The following is a 22,641-nucleotide window of genomic DNA, read 5'->3' on the forward strand; positions in this document are numbered from 1 at the left end:
GGATCCAACCTGGATTGCAGATAGGAAACTATTAGCACTGTGGCACTAGCCTCTATACAGATTGAGGGTCAGTAGCACTTCCCTATATACTGTATTTAACACACACAATCAAAATAAAGGAGAGCATCATTAACCTGCCCCTTTTCTCCTCACATTATTTATTATATACAGTATTGTGACAGGGCGGAGGGCGGGGCTGGGTGGTGATTCTGCACACCTGGTCCCTTATCAGACTAATTAAGCCTCCAAGAGGGATAAAGGCCGACTGCAGATGGTGGTGCGAAAGAGAGAGATTGTTTATGGGCAGCTGACCGTCATGTGTGTGTTTGTGTCTTTTTGTTCAGTTTTATATTAAAACTATTATTTATATTGTCAAGCCGGTCCTCGCCTCCTCCTTTCCATTAATCCCTTTACAAGTATAAATGTAAATCCTCAAACTCTTCCTGACATACTGTACATACATTTAAACAAAACACTTACTTTCCACCCCAGAATATCTTGGTGGTGATGACCAAACTGGAGCGCCTGTGCAAGACAGGAGATAAAATGGTTGAAAACAGAATAAAGGCAGAGAAATGCAATTTGTCATTGGGCAAACAACAATCCAAACAACAGTTTACACAGAGGACAAAAATATATGAACTAAGTCATCCAAGTTTGTTACTAATTATTAATTTCATGTTAAAGTGATTGTTCACCAAAAAATGAAAATTCTCTCATCATTTATTCACCCTCATGACATCTCAGATGTGTGAATTTCTTTCTTCTGCAGAACAACATTTTTGATTTTTAGAAGAAAATTCCAGCTCTGTAGGTCCTTACAAAGCAAGTGAAAGGGTACCAAAATTTTGAAGGTCCAAAAAGCATATAAAGGCAGTGTAAAAGTAATCCATATGACTCCATAAAGTAAAATTCATATATTCAGAAGCGGTATGCTAGGTGTGGGTGAGAAACAGATCAATATTTAAGTCTTTTTTTTTTTTTACTAAAATCTCCACTTTCACTTTCATTTTCACTTTCTTCTTCTTTTCTTTTTGGCACTTTGTATTCTTCATGCATATCGCCACCTACTGGGCAGGATGGAGAATTTATAGTAAAAAAGAACTTACTGTAAATCTTGATCTGTTTCTCACCCACACCTATTATATTGCTTCTGAAGATATACTTAACCACTACCACTGGAGTCTTATGGATTACTTTTACATTGCCTTCTTATTTTTTTAATACCTTTAAAATTTTGGTACACATTCCCTTTCATTGTGTGGACCTACAGAGCTGAGATATTCTTCTAAAAATGTTTGTTTATTGTTAGAAGAAAAAGAAAGGGGGGATACATCTGGTATGACATGAGGGTGAGTAAATTAGAGAATGTGGCAGGGCGGAGGGCGGGGCCGGGTCGTGATCCTACACACCCAGTCCCGTATTAGGCTAATTAAGCCTCCGAGAGGGATAAAGGTCGACTGCAGAGAATCGTGCGGGAGAGAGAGATCGTTGACGGACATCATCAACTTAATTAGCCTAATACGGGACCGGGTGTGTAGGATCACACCCGCCCTCCGCCCTGCCACAGAGAGAATTTAAATTTTTGGGTGAACTATCCCTTTAATAGTATTGTTGTATGAAAGCATTGCTTAACAAAGCTTGGAACAACTGAATACAAATGCTATTCTGTTAAAAAAAAAGATAAATTGCATACATTCTGCAGAAAGGATCTAAATTAAGGTTGTTTGTCGAAGCGCTTCCGTGATTAAAATTCTCCTCTCCCATGAGGAAAAGATGTTGCAAATGACTTGAAACCACAGTCATTGTTTCTAAAAAAAGGGCAACATTTTAAGGCCGAAAATACACATCTTTCCCTGGGAGGAAAGAGCCTTTTCGCCTCACTGCTCCCACACAGTGAATGGTTGGATGAATAAAAGCTGATGCCCCCTAAAGTGCAAATTCCACATTAGCCATTCACAAACTAACAGGAGCTGCAAGGTACAAGCCAGCTTTTTTCCATTGAGATGATGTCTGCAGTCATTCTCTGAAAGTCTAAGTAGGAGAAAACTACACACAAACATTGCAAATGACATGAAATGAGAGAATGTGAGTTCTGAACCCTTCAAGTAAACCCCAAAATAGTCCCATATGACTTTCTTTCGTGAAACCTAAAGGAATATTTAGCAGAATGTCCAAGCTGCTCTTTTACTATACAATGAAATTAGATGGGGACCAAGGTCAGCCATGACCACCATTCACTTTTATTGTATGGAAAGGTGCGCCATAGTCATTCTGCTAGAAAACTCTTTTTGTGTTACATGCAGGAATGTCATGCAGACTTGGAACAACATGAGGGTGAGTAAATGTGACCAAATTTTCTTTTTTGGGGTCAACTATCCCTTTAAAGTCGACATAATTGCTGGTTGCAACCCATATTACTTCCATATGGGTGACAATGCGACATATTACTAAGTGAAACAAGAAAAAATGTAGGGCGGGATTTGATTTTATCTATCAGTAACTGAAAAGATTGTAGAAACTCAATGTTACATATCAGAATGGAGCCAGACCTGAATGAGAGTTTGATTAACATTATCCAGTAGCCAAACATTCCTAAATAACATCAGTGGAAAATAAATGTAATTTCAATGGAAGAGCAAGTCATACATTTTGGTTAAAGATTACAAATAGAAACCATTTTTTCTTTGGAATAGCATACACAGAGAAATAATTTACACTAAGACCAGAAAGATGCATTCAGATAGTTAATAATGTAATTTTTATTTCATGTTGACTTTACAAATGTGAAATCAATATCTCTACCTCCATCCTTTTTTCTTGATGATACTGCCGAGAACCATTTCAGCCCTGTAAAAAAAAACACAAACATGGATCAATTACCAGGCTATTATTTTAGCCTTAAGATTTCTCACTGTCATCACAGTCGGTGAGCAGCAAAAAAAACTAAAAAACCTTCTCATCACTGGTGATTCCCTGTACTCAACTCCTGGAGAATTAAGCTAATGAAGCACTCACTTATGAAAGGAACTCCCAGTGAAGACACTGGCAAAAAGCTGTGTGTGTTTTTCTCTTGTGGTTGTTGCCATGAGGATATTTGGAGCAAAGTTTAAACAGGGGAGAGAATGGAGGGGAGGGAGAGCATCTCTGTGTGTCTAATGACAGATGTTACATTTCTGCCCCCAGGACCGATGTGTTCTTCATGAATGGTTCTCCCATCAGCCCTACTGAAGCCATCCTTATGCAGGACTGTGTATCCTTGTGACAGCTTGTAACAAATGAAGCGCTATTGTAATGGGGCTCAAGAGGGCAGCAGATGGCCTTAGACATTCTCACAAACTGCATTAGCCTTCCTCTTTCATAACTAGCAGAGCAGATTAATAAAAAACTTAGAGGTCACGATTTGGTTGGTTAGCATGGCGGGTCATGCTAGAACCTTTTGGTAGACACCGTAACTTTGCCGTAACTGGCTACAAAAAGCATCTCTCTTTATTAATGTCCCATTAAAAATATTTTTTTTGCAAATATACATTACAGCAGATGTTTTATAAATCCTTTTGGGCTGCTCTCACCCAAAACCAATTGGATCAATTCAGAAGACTTTGATATAACCACTGGAGTCTTATGGGTTAAACTTAATGCAGAATACATTTTCGCCACCATTCACTTGCAATTGTGAAATATTTTTCCAAAAATCTTTGTTTGTATTCTGCTGAGGAAAGAAAGTCATATGCATCTTGGATGCATGAGGGTGAGTAAATGATATGGGAATTTTCATTTTTGGGTGAACTATCCTTTTAAAACTGGAATGCCATGTGCCATCTGAGCAACTGCCATTGAGATGAATGTGAATGCTCAAGGATAGATTTCTCCAGGTATTATAGATCTCCATGAGGAGAACCACTGATTGAACATAGAAAGGCTAGAGTGATGATGTTTATAGAGGACAGTATGTGTGTGAGTGATAAGGGATGGCTTGTTTATCTGTGTTTACTGTGTTGTCTTGACTATTCTATATGAGCTTTAAATGCACTGAGCAGAAGCCTCAATCTCATGGCCAGCCTGACTTGGAATGAAACACTAATGGATAATGCAACACAAAAACACATAAGGTTCTGTCCTTGTAAACTCATGAGGTTTGCTTCATTAAAGTGCCATTTTGTATCGTTAAGTGGATTTTCACTGAGTCAGGTTATTTCCCCTTAACTTTATCAGCAATTCTCTGACATTACAGTTTCATGGCATTGCAGAAAAATAAGACGCCACTGTTAAATTTACACGCAGCCAGCAGTTTTGAGGCAATTCACTTTTCCTTTTTTTACTCTTGCCTTGTACAAGTAATATCTGCTAACCAACTACTAATTTCTACCAAGAAGACTCGCAGACTTGAGTAAAATTTAAGATGACATTTATTTGATGAATATAAAAAACAGAAATGTAATGTCTCTCTTTGGCGAAAGCCCCATCTGGCGGTCCGAAGAAGTTGTACTTGAAACGTCATAACCTGCCAGAGATAGAAGGCAGGGGGCGAGGAGTCTACCCCCATACAGGATGGGACTCAACTGGTGGCAGTGAGGTGGTGGAGGTTGCCGTGTTGGCACACTGAAACAGCAATGTGATAGATTTTGAGCAGGTTTATAAAGCGATGGCTGATGCATGATTGGCTAAGAGTAACCTAGCTAATGTACAGCTGTGAGTCTTCCTGCTAAAACTACACTGTGCTTACATTTCTCTAACTAGGTTGACTTACCTATGAGTTTGGGGTAGGTCTATCTGTTTCTACAACTAATGGAAGATGGGGGAGTTTTTTAGAAATCTGTTTTAAAAATTGGAAATTGGGGGGCCTGGGTAGCTCAGTGGTAAAGACGCTATCTACCACCCCTGGAGTTCGCGAGTTTGAATCCCAAGGCGTGCTGAGTGACTCCAGCCAGGTCTCCCAAGCAACCATATTGTCCCGGATGCTAGGGAGGATAGAGTCACATGGGGTAACCTCCTCGTGATCGCTATAATGCGGTTCGCTCTCGGTGGGGAATGTGGTGAGTTGTGCCGTGGTGGATGGTGTGGGCTTCCACAAGTGCTATGTCTCTGTGTGTATGTTACGATCAACGATCAACGAGCCACATGATAAGATGTGCAGGTTGATGGTCTCAGATGTGGAGGCAGCCTTCAGCTTGAGGTGAGTCACTATGCCACCACGAGGACTTAGAGCAAATTGGGAATTGGACATTCCAAATTGTGAGATTTTCAGTCTTACACTCTTTAAAAGATTTTCAGCTATGTTTTTAACAGGGGTAAACAGAACACAGTGATTTGGTTTCCTGAAAATCATACAGAAAATTATATAAAAGATCAAAACTTTGCTAAAATTAGACTTTTCTTCTCCACAAATGAGTGTCAATCCCTATCTTTGTTGAGGAGTGCAGCAATGAATCATGACATATGTAGAGACAGTACTCACTTCCCTGCAGCATACACCTCAGCTGTGTCAAACAGATTAATGCCATTCTCATAGGCGAGCGTCATCAGCTGCTCAGCTACCTGAGAGAAGACGGAGAGTGATGGAAGAGATAACAAAAACAGAGTGATAAATTGACTATCTGCCATCTTCAGCATTACAAAAATAAACTGAGATGGTTTTAATTGTATGCATTACATCTTGTTGTGCTGCTATTTGGATACTGTACATCACAGGCTGATTAAAGCTACACTAAGTATTCTGCAGAGATGGTCATTGTGGTTTAAAAGGTCCACTGAGTAATTTTTTGTTGATATTTCACAGGTCAATACCACAGTGGCCTTGGACATTATACTGACACATTGTAGAAATATTAGCAGAAGTATTTATCACCCATGATTAAATTATTCCACAACAGATGGTATCTTATAAATAGAGAGGTTATCAAGATACAAGTAGGATTCGGTTGGTCATATGATCTCAAACATGTCGGGTTGATAACTGTGACGTCCCTGAGTCGTGTGATTTAATTGGTTCTCCCCTTACTAATTGATAATTAGTATCGCTATAAAATGCTGTGTGTAATTTGCTCAAGGGCTCATTGGGATATCTCCATGTCTTAGGAGTGGCTGGCCCAGTGAGACCTCTTCAATTTATCTTCATGCTTTTCTTACCGTGTAGCGTAAAGTATTGAATAATTATATTATTTGTTAATGCTGTGTTTTCCCTTTGTTAAACCTAGACCCATGTTACCATCCATGGTTGTGGTGGTTTATGCTTACTGACAATAAAACCATTCTCTTTTGAGTTTACTAAGACCTGTTGTCAGACTCCCCTTTTTATGTTGTGGCTTGTAACGAGCCAGTCGTGACATAAAAATTGGGGGCTCGTCCGGGATTGCTACACGAGTAAGTAAATGCGTAATGTTTTCAGCGTGTTCACCTGTAAATGAGGAGATTTCAGTGAGTTAGTGTGTCTCAGCTGGATTTAAAATCCTTCCATCGTGGCACTGTTTGTTATTTTCTTTGTTATTTTGCCTTTCTTATTTTTGAAGGTTATTCTGGATGGAGGTTTTAAATCTCTGTCGGGGGTACGCTTCGGGCTTTTGGTTTAAAATACCAATTGTCTTCGAGTTCAGCGTTTAATGCCGCCCCGAGTCCGGTACACCTTTGAAGAGCAGGAAGGTTTAGTTAGTTCTGATTATAGGTAGGAACTGGAATCTCATATTCATTTAAGGTGACACTGTGTTATAGTCTCCGTATCTGTTTCTGATACCTGCCGGATAAATAGATAATTTCGGGAATGACTTGTGGCAAGTCTTTGTTTATCCATTAACTAAGGTGGGGTTCGCACCCGAGCGTGTATGTGACGATTCCTGGCGAAGTGGCCGACGGGATTTGTAGTTTCTAAGCTCTAGTTTAACAGCGTCTCACGCGCGTCTGTACTGCTGTTGTGTTTGTGTTTGCTCTGTTTGTTTTCGTTTGCAGAAATGTCGTCAGTAATTGAAGATTTCTTCATATTTCCTTCGGAAATCTTAATGGAGAAATGTACGAAGGAAGAGCTGTTGCAGATTGCCGAACACTTTGATGTGGAGGTAACCAGTAGTGATAAGAGACGTAAGGAAACTCTGATGGAAACTGTGAAAAGCGCACTTTCCGAGCGGGGTATTTTAGAGGTAAGGTCTCAACTTATTCATTCTGAAGAGACTGTAGTCTCTCCTCCTTCTGACACGGACAGTTTAAATGCAAAGTTTGGAGAAATGTCTTTGCTAGAGAAGCAGTTGTGTGTTGATGCGGATAAACTTCGCGCCCAGCGTGATGCGTGTGCACTGAAGGAGAAAGAGCTAGAAAATGATTTTGAAATAAAGAAGTTACAACAGAATTTAGAATTACGTAAGCTGGAGTTACAGTTTGAGAAGGAAAGGGAAGAAAGATCGTTTCAGCTGAGGAAACTTGAGTTAGAGCTGAATGCACAAACTGTTGAAGTTCCACTTCACGTTGAACCAGTGCTCGTGACACCTGTGTTTGATGTTTACAAAAACACCCACCACTAACGTCGGCCACTTCGCCAGGACTCGGGGCGGCATTAAACGCTATTTTGGACGTTGCTGTTGCAATGTGTTTTAGTCGGGAGAGCACAAGAGGTGTATTCAGCGCTGACTATAGAACAGAGTAGTGAGTATGAAGTCGTTAAGTCCACTATTTTACATGCTTATGAATTGGCACCTGAAGCATACCGTCAGAAATTTAGGAGCAATTTTAAACCTGAGCAGTGTTCTTATCTAGAATTCGCTAGAGAGAAAGAGAATCTGTTTGACCGCTGGTGTGCCTCAGTAAAAGTAAACACTAAAGAACAGCTTCGAGAACTAATTCTGTTGGAAGAGTTTAAAAACTGTGTTCCAAGATCCGTCGCCATGTACCTAAATGAACATAAAGTAAGTACATTATCAGATGCTGCTCTAATGGCAGATGAATTTGTCCTCACCCATCACATTTTTGTCAGTCACTCAGATCAGAGTAGGTCTAGATTGAGTGTCTCTGCTAAAAATAAAAAGCTTGTGAATGTTAGCGTCAAATTCTGCTGACAATACCTCAGCTACACGCACAAAAGGTGAGTTAGTTTGCTTTTATTGTAAAAAGGCAGGACATAAAATTTCGGACTGTATTATTCTCAAAAAGAAAGAGAAAGCTGCTAAACCTGTTGGTTTAATTTCCACGTCAGGTAGGAAACCTACTGGTCAAGTAAATAAGCAGGTCGAACAGGTGGATGTTGAACAGGTGGATGTGAAGAATGTTAAAAATGACTCTGATTTTTCACCATTCCTCTCTGAAGGGACTGTGTCGTTGCCTAATTCTGAGGAGACTGTGCCAGTACGTATTCTCAGAGATACTGGTGCAGCGCAATCCTTTTTGTCGAAAGGACTTTTGTCTTTGTCTGAACGTACTGCTACAGGGACACATGTATTGGTGAGAGGGCTAGAGATGGGGTTCATGGAAGTTCCTCTACACCGCATTCACTTAAATTCCAAACTAGTCTCAGGCGATGTAGTAGTTGGAGTTCGTGAGATGCTTCCTGTTCCTGGAGTCACGTTTATACTCGGAAATGATTTAGCCGGGGGAAAGGTCTGGGAAAAGTCAGATGCTGGTGTTCCACCCATAGTAGGTTCTACTGTAGAGAAGTGGGTTGCGTCTTCTGACCGTCCTGATTTATTTCCCGCCTGTGCAATAACTCGAGCGATGGCAAATAAAAATATGCCAGATGAAGTGGAAAGTGTTCTTTCTGATACTTTTATGGTTTCTGAAAATGATTCTCAGCCAGAACTTAGTACAGTGTGTCCTGAAGCTGAAAATGTGGTCTCTAAGAATGAGTTGCAGTCTGTTGTGGATCGTAAGATGGATAAGTCCGATTCCATATTTGAAAGTCTGTGTATTGGTGATGACCATGTTGACACTTGTTCTATGTCTCCACTTTATAGTGTGACTCGAGATGACCTTATTAAAGCGCAGCAGTCAGATGATATACTTCGGGAATTATTCTCTTTAATCCGAGAAGTGGGGGATAAAACGTCATCTCCTTTCTATTTTCTCCAAGATGGTTTGCTGTGTAAACATCAACCTATGAGCTCTGATTTTTCACTCGAACCGAGGATCCAAATTGTAGTTCCTCTTAGTTTTCGCCAACCCATCTTACAGCTATCACACCAAGGCATTGCTGGTCACATGGGGGTAAGAAAAACCTGTGATAGAGTTCTAAGGAAATTTTATTGGCCTAGAATCAAGAGAGATGTGGGTAACTACGTTCGGTCATGCCATACTTGTCAAATGACTGGAAAGCCGAATCAAAAAGTTCCACCAGCTCCTTTACAGCCTATTGCTGCAGTTACCACCCCTTTTGAACACTTGATTATCGATTGTGTTGGTCCTTTACCACGATCTAAGAGTGGAAATGCTTATTTACTTACGGTAATGTGTCAGTCTACACGTTATCCTGCAGCTTATCCTCTTAGATCGATTACTACTAGAGCTATTCTAAAGGCTTTATCAAGTTTCATGTCTATTTTTGGCATTCCAAAAATTATACAATCTGATCAAGGCTCGAACTTCATGTCTCGACACTTTTCTAAAGTTATGCGACAACTAAAAATCAAACACAATATCGCAAGTGCTTATCACCCTCAGAGTCAGGGAGCGCTAGAGAGATTCCATCAGACTCTTAAGTCACTTTTGAGATCTTATTGTGTTGAACTGGATTGTGACTGGGAGGAAGGACTTCCGTGGTTGTTACTGTCTATTCGTGAGGTCGTGCAAGAGAGCGTAGGCTTTAGCCCTAATGAGTTAGTGTTTGGACACATTGTTAAGGGTCCTATTGCTGTCTTGGCAGATGAGTGGACAACTTCCGAACCTCCCGAAAACGTTTTAGATTACGTAAGTAGTTTTCGTTATCGACTCTATGAAGCCAGAGCTATTGCTCTACGAAAACTAGGTAAGTCTCAAGCGAAAATGCAGAGGTTGTTTAATCGCAAAGTAAAGTCCAGAAAATTTCAAACTGGTGATCAAGTGCTGGCATTGTTACCTGTGTTGACAAGTCCTTTTCAGGCTAGGTTTGCTGGACCCTATACGATTGCGAAGTGCCTCTCCAATAATAACTATGTGTTAAACACGCCAGAACGGTGAAAGAAAATACAGGTTTGTCACATTAATTTATTGAAACCGTACGTGAATCCCGTACCCTATTTGTCTGTTGTTATGGTAACAACTACTGAAATGGTTGAGCCAAGTGTTTTAGAAACAACTGAAGAGGTTGCTGACAGTCCAGAGGAGACGAAAGGTCCTTCTCGGGGAGAAGAGGAAGGACGACTTAATAACTCGGAAATCCTTGCTAATTTTGCTTACCATTTGTCTCATCTGTCCGAATCAGAGAAGACCGATATAATAAAGTTGGTAAGTTCGTTTCTCTCTCTCTTTTCTGATGTTCCGACTCGAACTCACGTCGTTGAGCATGACATTGATGTTGGTGTAGCTCAACCAGTAAAGCAACATGCATATAGAGTAAATCCTATCAAAAGAAAATTACTCCAAAAAGAAGTGGAGTATTTACTTGCTCATAACTTCGCAGAGCCCAGTTTTAGTTCTTGGAGCTCTCCATGTATTTTAGTGAGCAAGCCTGATAATTCGTATCGTTTTTGTACTGACTACAGGAAGCTAAATGCCTTAACAAAACCTGACTGTTATCCTTTGCCTAGAATCGATGATTGTGTTGACCGTGTTGGCTCTGCACAATTCATCAGCAAATTTGATCTTCTGAAAGGATACTGGCAAGTTCCTCTAACATCTCGCGCTAAGGAACTTTCTGCATTTGTTACACCCGATAACTTCCTGCAATACACTGTTATGCCTTTCGGGGTAAGAAATGCTCCCGCTACGTTTCAGCGGCTGATCAATCACGTGTTGGCCGGACTAGAAGGATGTGAAGCGTACCTCGATGATGTGGTCCTATATAGTTCTTCGTGGTCTGAACACCTTTGTCAGATTCGAAAACTTTTTGAACGTCTAGTGAAAGCCAATCTGACAATAAACCTCGCCAAGTGTGAGTTCGGAAAGGCCACTGTGACTTATTTGGGTAAGGTAATTGGCCGGGGTTGTGTAAAACCGATCCACGCGAAAGTAGAGTCTGTCTGTAGTTTTCCCATACCAACTACCCGTCGTGAGTTGCGACGATTTCTTGGGATGGTGGGTTACTATAGAGGCTTCTGTCAGAACTTTGCGGATATAGTTTCCCCGTTGACTGATTTACTAAGCCCTAAGAAACCCTTTAAATGGACAGAACAATGTCAGTATGCCTTCGAGAATGCCAAATCTCTGTTGGCGAATGCACCCGTATTAGTTACTCCGAACTTCGAGAAACCTTTTCTGCTTGCGGTTGACGCTAGTGCTTATGGTGCTGGCGCTGTTCTGTTACAAAAAGACTCCAACGACATTGAGCATCCGGTCAGTTACTTTTCAAAGAAGTTCAATCGACACCAACAAGTATATTCAATGGTAGAAAAAGAGGCTTTAGCTCTTGTTTTAGCCGTTCAACATTTTGAAGTATACTTGAGTTCACTTTATGGTCCCATTACTGTGTACACTGACCATAATCCTTTGACTTTCCTGGATCGGATGCGTGGTAAAAACCAAAGAATAATGAGATGGAGCCTTATCTTACAACCTTTTCACTTGGATATTAAACACATCCGTGGCAGAGATAACATCATCGCTGATGCTCTCTCACGGATATAAGAAGACCCATTAGTGGTGGGTGTTTTTGTTTGTTTGTTCTCTCCTTTCCCCTCTCTGATGTCCTAGGGCCCAGGATTCTGAGAGCGAAATGGAGTGGAAAACAAGGAGATAAGTATCGATGTTATTGTACATTCGCATGTATAACAATAGGTTTGTATGTGTGCAATGATTATTTTTGTCTGTCTTGTCGGTTCTCCAGGGGAACCTCCTTTTGGAGTGGGAGGTGTGACGTCCCTGAGTCGTGTGATTTAATTGGTTCTCCCCTTACTAATTGATAATTAGTATCGCTATAAAATGCTGTGTGTAATTTGCTCAAGGGCTCATTGGGATAGCTCCATGTCTTAGGAGTGGCTGGCCCAGTGAGACCTCTTCAATTTATCTTCATGCTTTTCTTACCGTGTAGCGTAAAGTATTGAATAATTATATTATTTGTTAATGCTGTGTTTTCCCTTTGTTAAACCTAGACCCATGTTACCATCCATGGTTGTGGTGGTTTATGCTTACTGACAATAAAACCATTCTCTTTTGAGTTTACTAAGACCTGTTGTCAGACTCCCCTTTTTATGTTGCGGCTTGTAACGAGCCAGTCGTGACAATAACATAACTAATATAACTTTATTCTTCATCTCATGTGAGCGATCATCATTTTAAACATATCTGTAATACACATATAATATATAAGTAATATATATTTCACATTTAACCTTAAAGATTAAGGTCAATGTTACATGTTAAGTGCTATTGTCCAGTTATTAGTGACTCAACATAAAGAGTTGCAATAAATCCCTACCTCATTTGTGATTTGACCACCAAAGGTCACCCAGGTGCCTGAGGAGAAAATAGACAGGTAGTGAAAGAACTCAGATGTGAAGTGTGAGTAATTTCTTGAAGTATTGTGCAACTGTACAAAAGCCAGAAATTAGATGATCTGTGAATACAGACATAATTCAAGGTCCAGAGAATTGAATACACAATCAGTTAAAGAATAGTTACAGCATGTTTTACTCACCCAGCCCTAGACATGATACCCGTAAACCAGATTTTCCAAGGTTCCTGAAAACAGGGAGAACATCTATCAAATATTATATCACATGGAAAAATTTTATGTAATCATGACGATAAATGCCATTACAATTAAAAAGAGTAATTTTTCAATTGACGAAGAGCTGTCAATGTCATACATACAGGGTTCCCACTCCTTTTGACCAAAGATTTCATGACCTGTGATAGTAAGGGTTTTTAAAAGTAATTCCATGAAGACTGCACTCATAAAGAGCAATGTAATATTTTAGAGCTGCGTATTAGTAGGAAAATGTATACTGTAGGAATTAACCACTTTTCCATTACTTTTTTACCATTTCCAGGCCTGTAAGCCCAAATTTCAAAATCCCATGTGCGTGGGAACACTGTAAGTAAATAGCTCTGCACTGCAGCAGGCCTTTCTTCCTGTTATACAAGTTTCAAACTGTTCTACCAAATACACGTGTGTGCCTTGTGGTCAGCAGAACACAGTAAAGAAGAAATTATTATTTTTATTATTATGACTGAGTACTCCCTGAGTGACCAGTGGCCAAAAGCTAGAGAGGTTGAAGTCTTTTTCTGTAACTCCCCCTCACAGGCAGAGGAAGTTGTCAGATTGAAATCTAGCCTGGATACAGCACTACAGTACCTTCTGACAGATGGACCAATCAGAGGGCCAGCTGTGCCTTTTGTTCGATATCTTTTGAGTTTGCAAAGAGCCAGGGTTATAGTGCTCAGCAGTTATTACACAAGCACACAATAAAGGACACATTCAAGACTGCCTTCAATTTCCTCTATTCAATGAGCTTTGTTTTTCCATTTGAAGTATGTGAAGCAATTTACAATCAACCCTGACAGGCACAAAATATGCTGCTTTAAAACATATTTTTATGATTTCTAAGAAAACAACCTAAATCAATAGTCATGCATTTATCTTTGAGAGACATTCCTGAGACTTAACAAATCACGTTTTCACCACATATGAAAACAAATGCATTACACATAGACTTAAGGAAAGTATGTGGGTAGCAATATAAATGGAACAAATCTAAAGAAGATTGTGAGAAGATAAGAAATCCTCTATTGCCAAAACAATATTAAATGTTTAATGAAAATAAACAAGGTTACTGTACATGTACTGTAAAGAGCACTTTCACATTGTGGTCTAGACTTTAAAATGAGCAACGCACAGTACATAAATTAACAAGCACAGTCAATATTTTATATACTGTCTGACCTCCTATTGCATTCAGAATCTGCATACACTTTTTGCATTTCGGGTCAGTTTTGACCCGGTGGAATTCAAGCTTAAAAAATTTTCATAACACGGTGGTTTTCATCTAAAGCTATATTGTAAGTCAATAATAAATTCTTGTAAAAAGTAAAAAGATTTATATTTTTGGCATTTTAACTAAAAATTTAAAAGTTATGAATATACAATTTTATTTAAAAATAATGAAATTTAGAAATTCAGTAACCTTTTAAAATATACATCAACTAAATCAAAACCATTGTGATACATGTGAAGACAAGTTTTCTGATCAACAATTTATGGAATTTTTATCTAAATATAACATAATGTACAATTTATATTAACATCTAATATGAGAATTACTATTTGAATTTGTGTATGTGTGTGCATGTTTGTAAACAAGATGAAGTCCCCCTGAGAGACATAAAAGTGTTGAGTATGGAAAAGAGGCTAAATGTAAGTGTTTATAAGAAAAAAATCTAATTCATAGATGTACAAAATAAATCTACATAATATCATGTGCAAAGCAACAATTGATTCCCAGGTCAAAATTGACCTTTATTTATATTATTGGCGCATCCCAAACGGCACACTTCTGCACATTCTTACTTAAATTTGAAGTGTAAGTATTGCGAGTAGTATGTTTACACTGAAAATGCAATTAAAAGAAGTGTACTGCGAGTACCCAGATGAGTGTGGAATGTTGGACACTTCATACACTAAGCACACGTAAATTGCTGTAAATAGCGGAAGGGGCGGAGTTACAGGCAACAATGGTGATCTGGCAAAACAATTGCAAATAATGGAGAATATGACAACTAGCTAAACTTCTGTGAAGACGGCACCTTATAAAAGTGAGTTCAGCGCTTTACCATCATAACATGCTGTGTGAATATGTATATTATTGAGATATTAGTGTTAAGCCGAGGGTGTATAGTGCGCTAAAGCTAACGGCAACAAAATGCTTGGTTTGAAACTTCACTTCCGTCAGCTGTTAAATGGTGAATGTTTCCATGTAGTAAAATTTTTTAATTTCCATTCGGGAAGATACTACAATTTCAATGGCTGAGTTTATAGTATATTTTCTAAATGCATAGTGTATAGTGTGTATTTTGATAGTCTTGACACAATGTCACAGAGTTTGCTTCCTGTACTAAAAACGTCTCGGGTTATGACTATAACCCTTGTTCCCTGAGAAGGGAACGAGACACTGCGTCGTTGAAAACGACTCTTTGGGGAACGCTCCTTAGCGTGCGCCTCTGAAGTATGAATGAAACTATTCCAATCTTGATTGGTGTTGCGTCATGACGTAACATGTGACGGCATAACCGGATGCATAAAAGTGACGCCGGCACACATACACATTAGCCTAGCGATGAAGCAAGCCGCTCTCAGGCCTTGAGGGGCGTGGCAGGACGACGCAGTGTCTCGTTCCCTTCTCAGGGAACAAGGGTTATAGTCATAACCCGAGACGTTCCCTTCCGAGGGAACTCGCGACTGCGTCGTTGAAAACGACTCTTTGGGGAACGAATGCCCACTAGGCCACGCACCGAAAAAAGGCCTGCCCTAGGGTGAAACTGAACTCAGGCACTCAGCTAGGACGAGAGCACACGTGCGCCAGGCGTACTAGGGAGGTGCAGACTGTAAAACCTGATGAAAGTGTGCGGGGTAGCCCAACCGGCTGCCTCACAGATCTCCTGGAGGGGTACTCCCGATAAGAGAGCCCTAGAGGACGCCATGCCTCTAGTTGAATGAGCCCTCACGGCCAAAGGTGAAGGCAAATTGCGCACCTTGTAGGCTGAGATAATAGCCTGAACAATCCAATTACTAATGGTTTGTTTCGAGGCAGGGAGCCCCTTCTTAGGTGACCCAAAACACACTAACAGTTGGTCCGACCTCCTCCAAGAAGAGGACCTCTCGAGGTAACAGCTCAAAGCTCTGACAGGGCAGAGCAAATGGAGCCTCTCTTCTTCTGCCGACACATGAGGTGGAGGATGAAAAGCCTGCAGGACCGTAGACCGTGCCTTGTTAGACGGCACCTTAGGCACATAGCCAGGTCTCGGGTGTAAAATGGCTTTAACTCCGCCAGGGGCAAACTCCAAGCAAGCTGGCGTCACTGCCAGGGCTTGAAGATCACCCACCCTCTTTAGAGAGGTAATAGCTAAGAGAAAAGCCATCTTGAACGTCAGGTCCTTGGGCAATGCCGACTGAAGGGGTTCGAAGGGGGCCAGGGATAACCCTTCGAGAACCACCGCCAGGTCCCAGGCAGGAACCCTGGACCTGGTTGTCGGTCTCATCCTCCATGTACCACGGAGAAAACGAATGACCAGCTGGTGCCTCCCCAGAGGCCCATCACTCAGTGGTGCATGGAACGCCGAAATGGCAGCCACGTACACCTTGAGTGTGGAAGGGAGAGACCCGCAGAGAAACGATCTTGAAGAAACTCCAGAACTGAAGCCACCGGGCAGTTAACTGGATCTACTTCATGTTCTCTACACCAAGTGGAGAACACATTCCACTTGAGGCCATATAATCTCCTAGTAGACGGAGCCCTAGAGCTAAGTATGGTTTCAACCACCCCCGCTGATAGACCAGCATTTAGGTACTGAACCCCCTCAGGGGCCAGACCCACAGTTTCCACAGCTCTGGACGAGGGTGGAAGACTGTGCCCCCGCCTGAGACAACAGATCCCTCCTCAGAGGAATCTGCCATGGCGGAGCTATCAGGAGTGAAATTATGTCTGAGAACCATACTCGGGCCGGCCACATGGGGGCAACCAGAAGTAGACTGATGCCCTCTTGGCGGACCCTTTCCAGGACTCCCGGGAGCAGAGCGATCGGGGAAATGCGTACAGGCGAAGCCTCGGCCAAGCCTGTACCATGGCGTCCAACCCCAGTGGGGCTGGATGTGAGAGGGAGAACCAAAGTGGACAGTGGGGCGTCTCTCGAGACGCTGAACAGATCCACTTCTGATGGTCCAAATTTGTCCCATATCAACTTCACCACCTCTGGATGAAGTCTCCATTCCCGGGCCTCAGCCCCTGCCTCGACAGGATGTCTGCTCCCTGATTCTGAACCCCGGAATATACATTGCTCTGATAGACAGTATTTTCCCTTGGGACCAAAGAATTATCTGATGCGCCAGTCTGCACAGAGGGCGCGATCTGAGTCCTCCTTGTCGGTTCAGATAAGCTACCACTGATGTATTGTCCGAACGTACTAGGACATGGTAACCCTTGATGTCTGGAAGGAAGCTCCTCAGAGCCCTGAACACAGCCAACATCTCTAGACAGTTTATGTGCCAAGAATGATGATGGTCCTGCCACAGACCCCTGGCAAAGCGGCCGTCCATGACCGCGCCCCAGCCAGTGAGGGAGGCGTCTGTCGAAGCGGTTTTCCGGCGACATGACGCTCCCAACACTGGCCCTTGGGACAGGAACCAAGGTTTCTTCCATATTAGCAGAGAACGAATGCACCTGCGGCGTTACTCTGATTATACGAAATGGATTCCCGCTGGGGAAAACCCCTTGGCTTTCAGCCACCACTGGAGGGGCCTCATGTGTAGAAGGCCCAACGGTACAATGTTGGATGCCGCTGCCATGAGGCCCAGCAGTCTTTGAAATTGCTTTACAGTGATGGCCTGGCCTAGCTTTAACCCGGACACCATCGCCATAAGGGACTCGATACGTGCAGGAGACATGCGTGCCTGCATCGTAACAGAGTTCCACACAACGCTCAGAAACGTTGTGCACTGGGATGGTTGTAACACACTCTTTTTGTGTTGAGTCTCAACCCCAAACTTCGAATGTGGCCAAGAACGACATCTCGATGCCGAACCGCCATTTCTCGAGACTGGGCCAGAATGAGCCAGTCGTCGATATAATTCAGTATCACGGATGCCCTGAAGTCTCAGTGGAGCAAGAGCTGCATCCATACATTTGGTGAATGTCGGGGAGATAGTGCTAGGCGAGCGGAAGAACCCGATATTGGTAAGCTTAGCCCCGGCGAACCTCAGGAACCTCCTGTGACATGGAAGGATGGATACATGAAAATAGGCGTCTTTTAGATCTATCGTGACAAACCAGTCCTCGGATCTGATCTGACTCACGATGACAGGAATAGTAAGCATTTTGAACCTGAACCTCCTCAGAGACCGGTTCAAAACTCTGAGATCTAAAATCGGCCTCAACCCCCATCCTTTTTGGAACTATAAAGTACCGGCTGTAAAGACCGGACTCCCTGTCTGTATGATGAACACGTTCTATGGCCTCCTTCAGCAGCAGAGATTGCACTTCTTGTTCCATCACCTGAGCCTGCTCGGAACCACTGTAGTCTGCACCACCCCAGAGAATTTGGGGGCGGTGCCTGAACTGCAGTCTGTACCCTGAATTTATTATATGCAGGACCCATGCAGATATGTTGGGAAGATGATTCCATGCCTCTACAAAATCTACTAAGGGAACCAGCCTCTCGAGGCTGGTCTCGAGTGTTTTTAGAGCACTGTTCTCGACTTCCTGAAGCGGGATACCGGCAGGATTTGGTCGATACAGTGCTTGTGACCACAATTGATGTGTGTTTTTAATTTTTTGACGCTGAACGGCACGGTGTGCTTTAAGCTGGAGATTGGTGTGGCCCGAGCGTCAGAGGCGGCGGAAACCAACACCGATTTCCTGAGGACTCCGCTCTGAGAACAACCTCGGTTGGGGTGGGCAGCCCTCCGAGGTTCTAACACCCCAGTTAGGACCTCTTCCCGAAACCCTCCTAGCCTTAAGGACGTCCCTCAGGTCGGCCCCTGGCTGGAGGGCTTCCGCTGGAGGCGTTTCCTCTGTTGCCAAGCTCCTGGAGGAGGGCTCTAGAGGAAGCAGCTCTCCTTTTGCTCTGCTGCGGTGCGAGGAGCTGACTGAAGGCTGGGGCTGATGTGTTTGCCCCACCCTACTTGACTTAGACTTGGATTTACGGGGAGAAACTGCTTGAGCGCCGCAGATTGTTTCCTCGCCTCCTGAAACCTGTCGACGACCGATGTAACGGCGTCGCCGAACAGGCCAGAGGGTGAGGCGGGGCATCAAGCAAAAAAGCTCTGTCTTTTCTTTTATTCCCGATAAATTTAGCCACAGATGCCTCTCCGTGGTCACCATAGCTGCCATAGAGCGGCCAATAGCGCGGGCCGTCTCTTTAGTTGCCCGGAGAGACAGATCTGCGGCTCTGCGCAACTCCGCGATATCTTCGGAGTTGGCCCCTCCCCTCGTCTAAATCTTTCAGGAGATCGGCCTGAGTACGCCTGCAAAATCGCCATTGAGTGCAGGCACGAACCAGCCCGACCTGCCGCCATGTAAGCCCTGCTTATTAATGCAGATGTATCTCTGCAGGGCTTACTAGGCAGCGCCGGGGTTTTAAGGGAAGATGCCGACTCAGGAGAGAGGTAACCGGCTAAAGCCTCCTCCACACCAGGCATCTTCCCATAGCCCATATCCCGTGCCCCTAAAACATCGCTGTAATCGACCACACTGGGGGTGGAGACACGGGACGAATGTGGTTTATCCCACGATCTCGAGATCTCTTTGTGGAGATCGGGGAAAAGCGGCAAACCCGGCGCTGGGGTTGTGACGCGTGCTGCAGGAAGCGCTCGTCTAATTTGCTTCCGGCGTGCGTTCCCTGCTCATTTTGTGGCCAGCTAATGTTAAGTCTGGCCACAGCACGCGTCACAACCTGAATCAGCTCCTCAAAAGCCTGGCCGAAAACCGGCGTGCTTGGCTGCTCACGGTCAGTCCGCATCAATGCTGAGCATTTCCACTTCCTCGGAAGCAGAGAGCTCGAGCATTGGGACCTGATCGTGGGCAGAAGAAGCCGCGACGCGGGCTTCTGCACCACTCACAGTAGGCTCGGGATCCTCAAATGAAGAATGAGAAAGTGCCGCAGCAGTCTCATTCTCATATGCAAGATCCGCTGCGAACCCCACAATCTCAATCGCCGCGCTGCCTCAACAGACGCGGGACCAGAACCGTGGGGAACGCGAGCCTGACCGTGCTCATCAAAGCACGCCAACCGGGGCGCCAGCACTCTCATGGGTAGTGCTTCACAACTTACACAGGCAGATCCCTCGAGAGCTGCCTGTGCGTGCTGCGCTCCCAAACAGTTCACACACAAATCGTGCGTGTCCCTACCCGTAATAAAACGAGGGCAGGGGTGCACGCACTTCTTGAACTGCTTGGTGGCCATAATTCTTTTAAATAGGACAAACAACACCAAATAAGACAAACAATATACATAGAGCGCTTGCTGAAGAGCGAAAGCTAATGTGTATGTGTGCCGGCGTCACTTTTATGCATCCGGTTATGCCGTCACATGTTACGTCATGACGCAACACCAATCAAGATTGGAATAGTTTCATTCATACTTCAGAGGCGCACGCTAAGGAGCGTTCCCCAAAGAGTCGTTTTCAACGACGCAGTGCGAGTTCCCTCGGAAGGGAACTACAATATGTGGTATTTAACAATTATTATCTACCTCTCCCGGGTCAAAAATGTAAATGTAAAATATACAATCACCATGAACTTGAGTGCAGACTCTGAATAAAGCTTAAAAGTGGATGCATGTATTGCGTATCCATTACTTGTAAACTGGATGTCAGCAATGTCACCTCTAAGTGCCTCTGAACAGGACATAACCGGGAAACTTATCTGCTTAAGTCAAATTATCAGAGCGCGTGGAGGCTCTGAAAACCAGTGATGAATTTTTAAATGGTTTGATGGAGATAGAGTTACAGGAAGGGAGATCCATAGACTGGCCTGTGAAGGTGAACTGCCCACATGCTGATTGGGCTCAAAATGATGTGTAAGGCCTTCAGTACATGTTCAAGTGTCCTTAATAATTGAGCTCTGTGTCTAAATAGTATCACCAAACGGAATTGCAAAAATAATGATTGTTGCAAACAGTCTATCTGCAAACAAACAGATAGTCCCGCACCAAACTCATGCCAAAGCTTGAATTAATGGTGCTGTGTCGGGCTGGACGGGATGCTCCAAACAAACAGAGCTGTTCTGATAACACCACAGACCCACAGTGTTTACACTTCCCATGAAATCAGCCTATGATTGGCTTACTCTGCACATTAAGTTGAGAAAATATTTTTAAAAGAACGTTACACAATTCAGCTTTAAATGAACTCAAAAGTTATAACGCATTGTTAACACTGCAAGCAAGCAATGCAACATATCTAGAATGCTCCCTTTACAATCAACAATGTTGTCTACACTGCAAGTGCATGATCATTCAGATGCAGAATATTTGCAGTGTCTTTCAAATGATTGATAATACACAAACAAAGAACGGTCACAAAAACTCAGTTTAGAGAGCGAATACATAACACATTAAGATAAATAACACTGAGAAAACAAAACATTTGTTTCAGTGTTTCAGCGTCTTTGAGACTGATAAAATGATGAAAGCGAGCAATGCAGCGAAGGTGAAAGAAGGCAATTTTAGATACAAATTTAATATGAGCTTCAAAAGTGAGGGAGGGATCGATTGTGTCGATGTAGTGACACAAGGGGTCACTATCTAAAAATATCTAGCCACAACACTGAACTGTGTTACGTGGATGCTGATGCAGGTGTAAGCAAGCTGCTGCTTGCAAAAATAGCAGATGCATCAGACTGCATGTAACCTTCCCCAACGCCCCAAAAGACGTCATGTAGTTCCCCACATCCCTGAGGGGGGGAAGCGACGTAACTAGCATGGGAGCAGGCCGCGCCAGCCACAGCCTTTTCTCTCTCTATGTTTTCTCTCCATAGAGTGTTAGATACAGCTGGGGCCATCTAAAAAACAGTTTGGGAAAGGTGTTCTTTTCCTATCCTATTCTTTCAGGGGGAAAAGACCCCGTGGAGACCACATTCTGCCCAGAAGGGGAGGTTAACATGTGGCAAATATGTCACATGTGCTTACCAGCCACATTTGGAAGTGGCGTGGTTGTAGGTCCTGCTTCGACGGGGAGGAGCTGTACATGCACAGCGGCCGAGGGGGGGCGGGCCCAAGGGAGACGCGGGTCCGGCAGGGGACCGTACAATGGAAAATACATCACAGGGGGTTACCGGAGTAATCAGTATTGTGGAGCACCTGTTCCATTACAGGGAACCCCGGAAGAAGGAAAGTGACTGCAACAATGCCACGGTCATGTTCTCGCAGTGAGAACATGAACCATCCACAAATGCTGCCTCAGTGTGATCGCTGCCCAGACATGTGAGGCAGCGCTCATGGCCGTCAGAAGCGGAGAGATATTAACCACATCCAGGAATGACACAAAGACTAAAGGGCATCTTGAGAATGATTCGTCTTTAAAAAGATGTTCAATGTCTTTTTTAAATATTGAGTGAAAATTTACAACATTATGCGTTGCGTTAAATTACCCTGGAATTAGTTTTTAAATAAACTAAATTACCATAGCTGGGAGGGGGTTTCAATTACAGCTGCTGAGAGAGTGACAGTATATTTGGCATCTTCTCCCATCTGACTGTCTTAGTCCACCTCTCTCTATTTTATTTCCTCTTCTGGAAAGTAACTCAAATGTAATATTGGACTTTTTCTTTTGGTCTTGGAGCAAATGGGTTAGTGAAAATAATATTTGATATTATCTCCCATTCA

The 22,641-nt window shown here is 43.0% G+C and overlaps 1 protein-coding gene across 2 annotated transcripts in view; it reads right to left on the reverse strand.

The window, feature by feature from the left end:
* Positions 1-22,641, reverse strand: part of kcnab2b (potassium voltage-gated channel subfamily A regulatory beta subunit 2b) — a 126,749-nt gene that overhangs the window by 21,414 nt on the left and 82,694 nt on the right. For both annotated transcript variants that reach the window (XM_052091773.1, XM_052091772.1), the window contains 5 exons: positions 12,743-12,786; positions 12,524-12,561; positions 5,459-5,538; positions 2,806-2,850; positions 481-525 (listed from right to left, as the gene is read on the reverse strand). In XM_052091773.1, coding sequence (XP_051947733.1) covers positions 481-525; positions 2,806-2,850; positions 5,459-5,538; positions 12,524-12,561; positions 12,743-12,786 — 252 coding nt within the window. The remainder of the gene's footprint in view (positions 1-480; positions 526-2,805; positions 2,851-5,458; positions 5,539-12,523; positions 12,562-12,742; positions 12,787-22,641) is intronic.

The sequence above is a fragment of the Xyrauchen texanus genome, chromosome 25 (assembly GCF_025860055.1).
Source record: "Xyrauchen texanus isolate HMW12.3.18 chromosome 25, RBS_HiC_50CHRs, whole genome shotgun sequence".
Classification (NCBI taxonomy): domain Eukaryota; kingdom Metazoa; phylum Chordata; class Actinopteri; order Cypriniformes; family Catostomidae; genus Xyrauchen; species Xyrauchen texanus.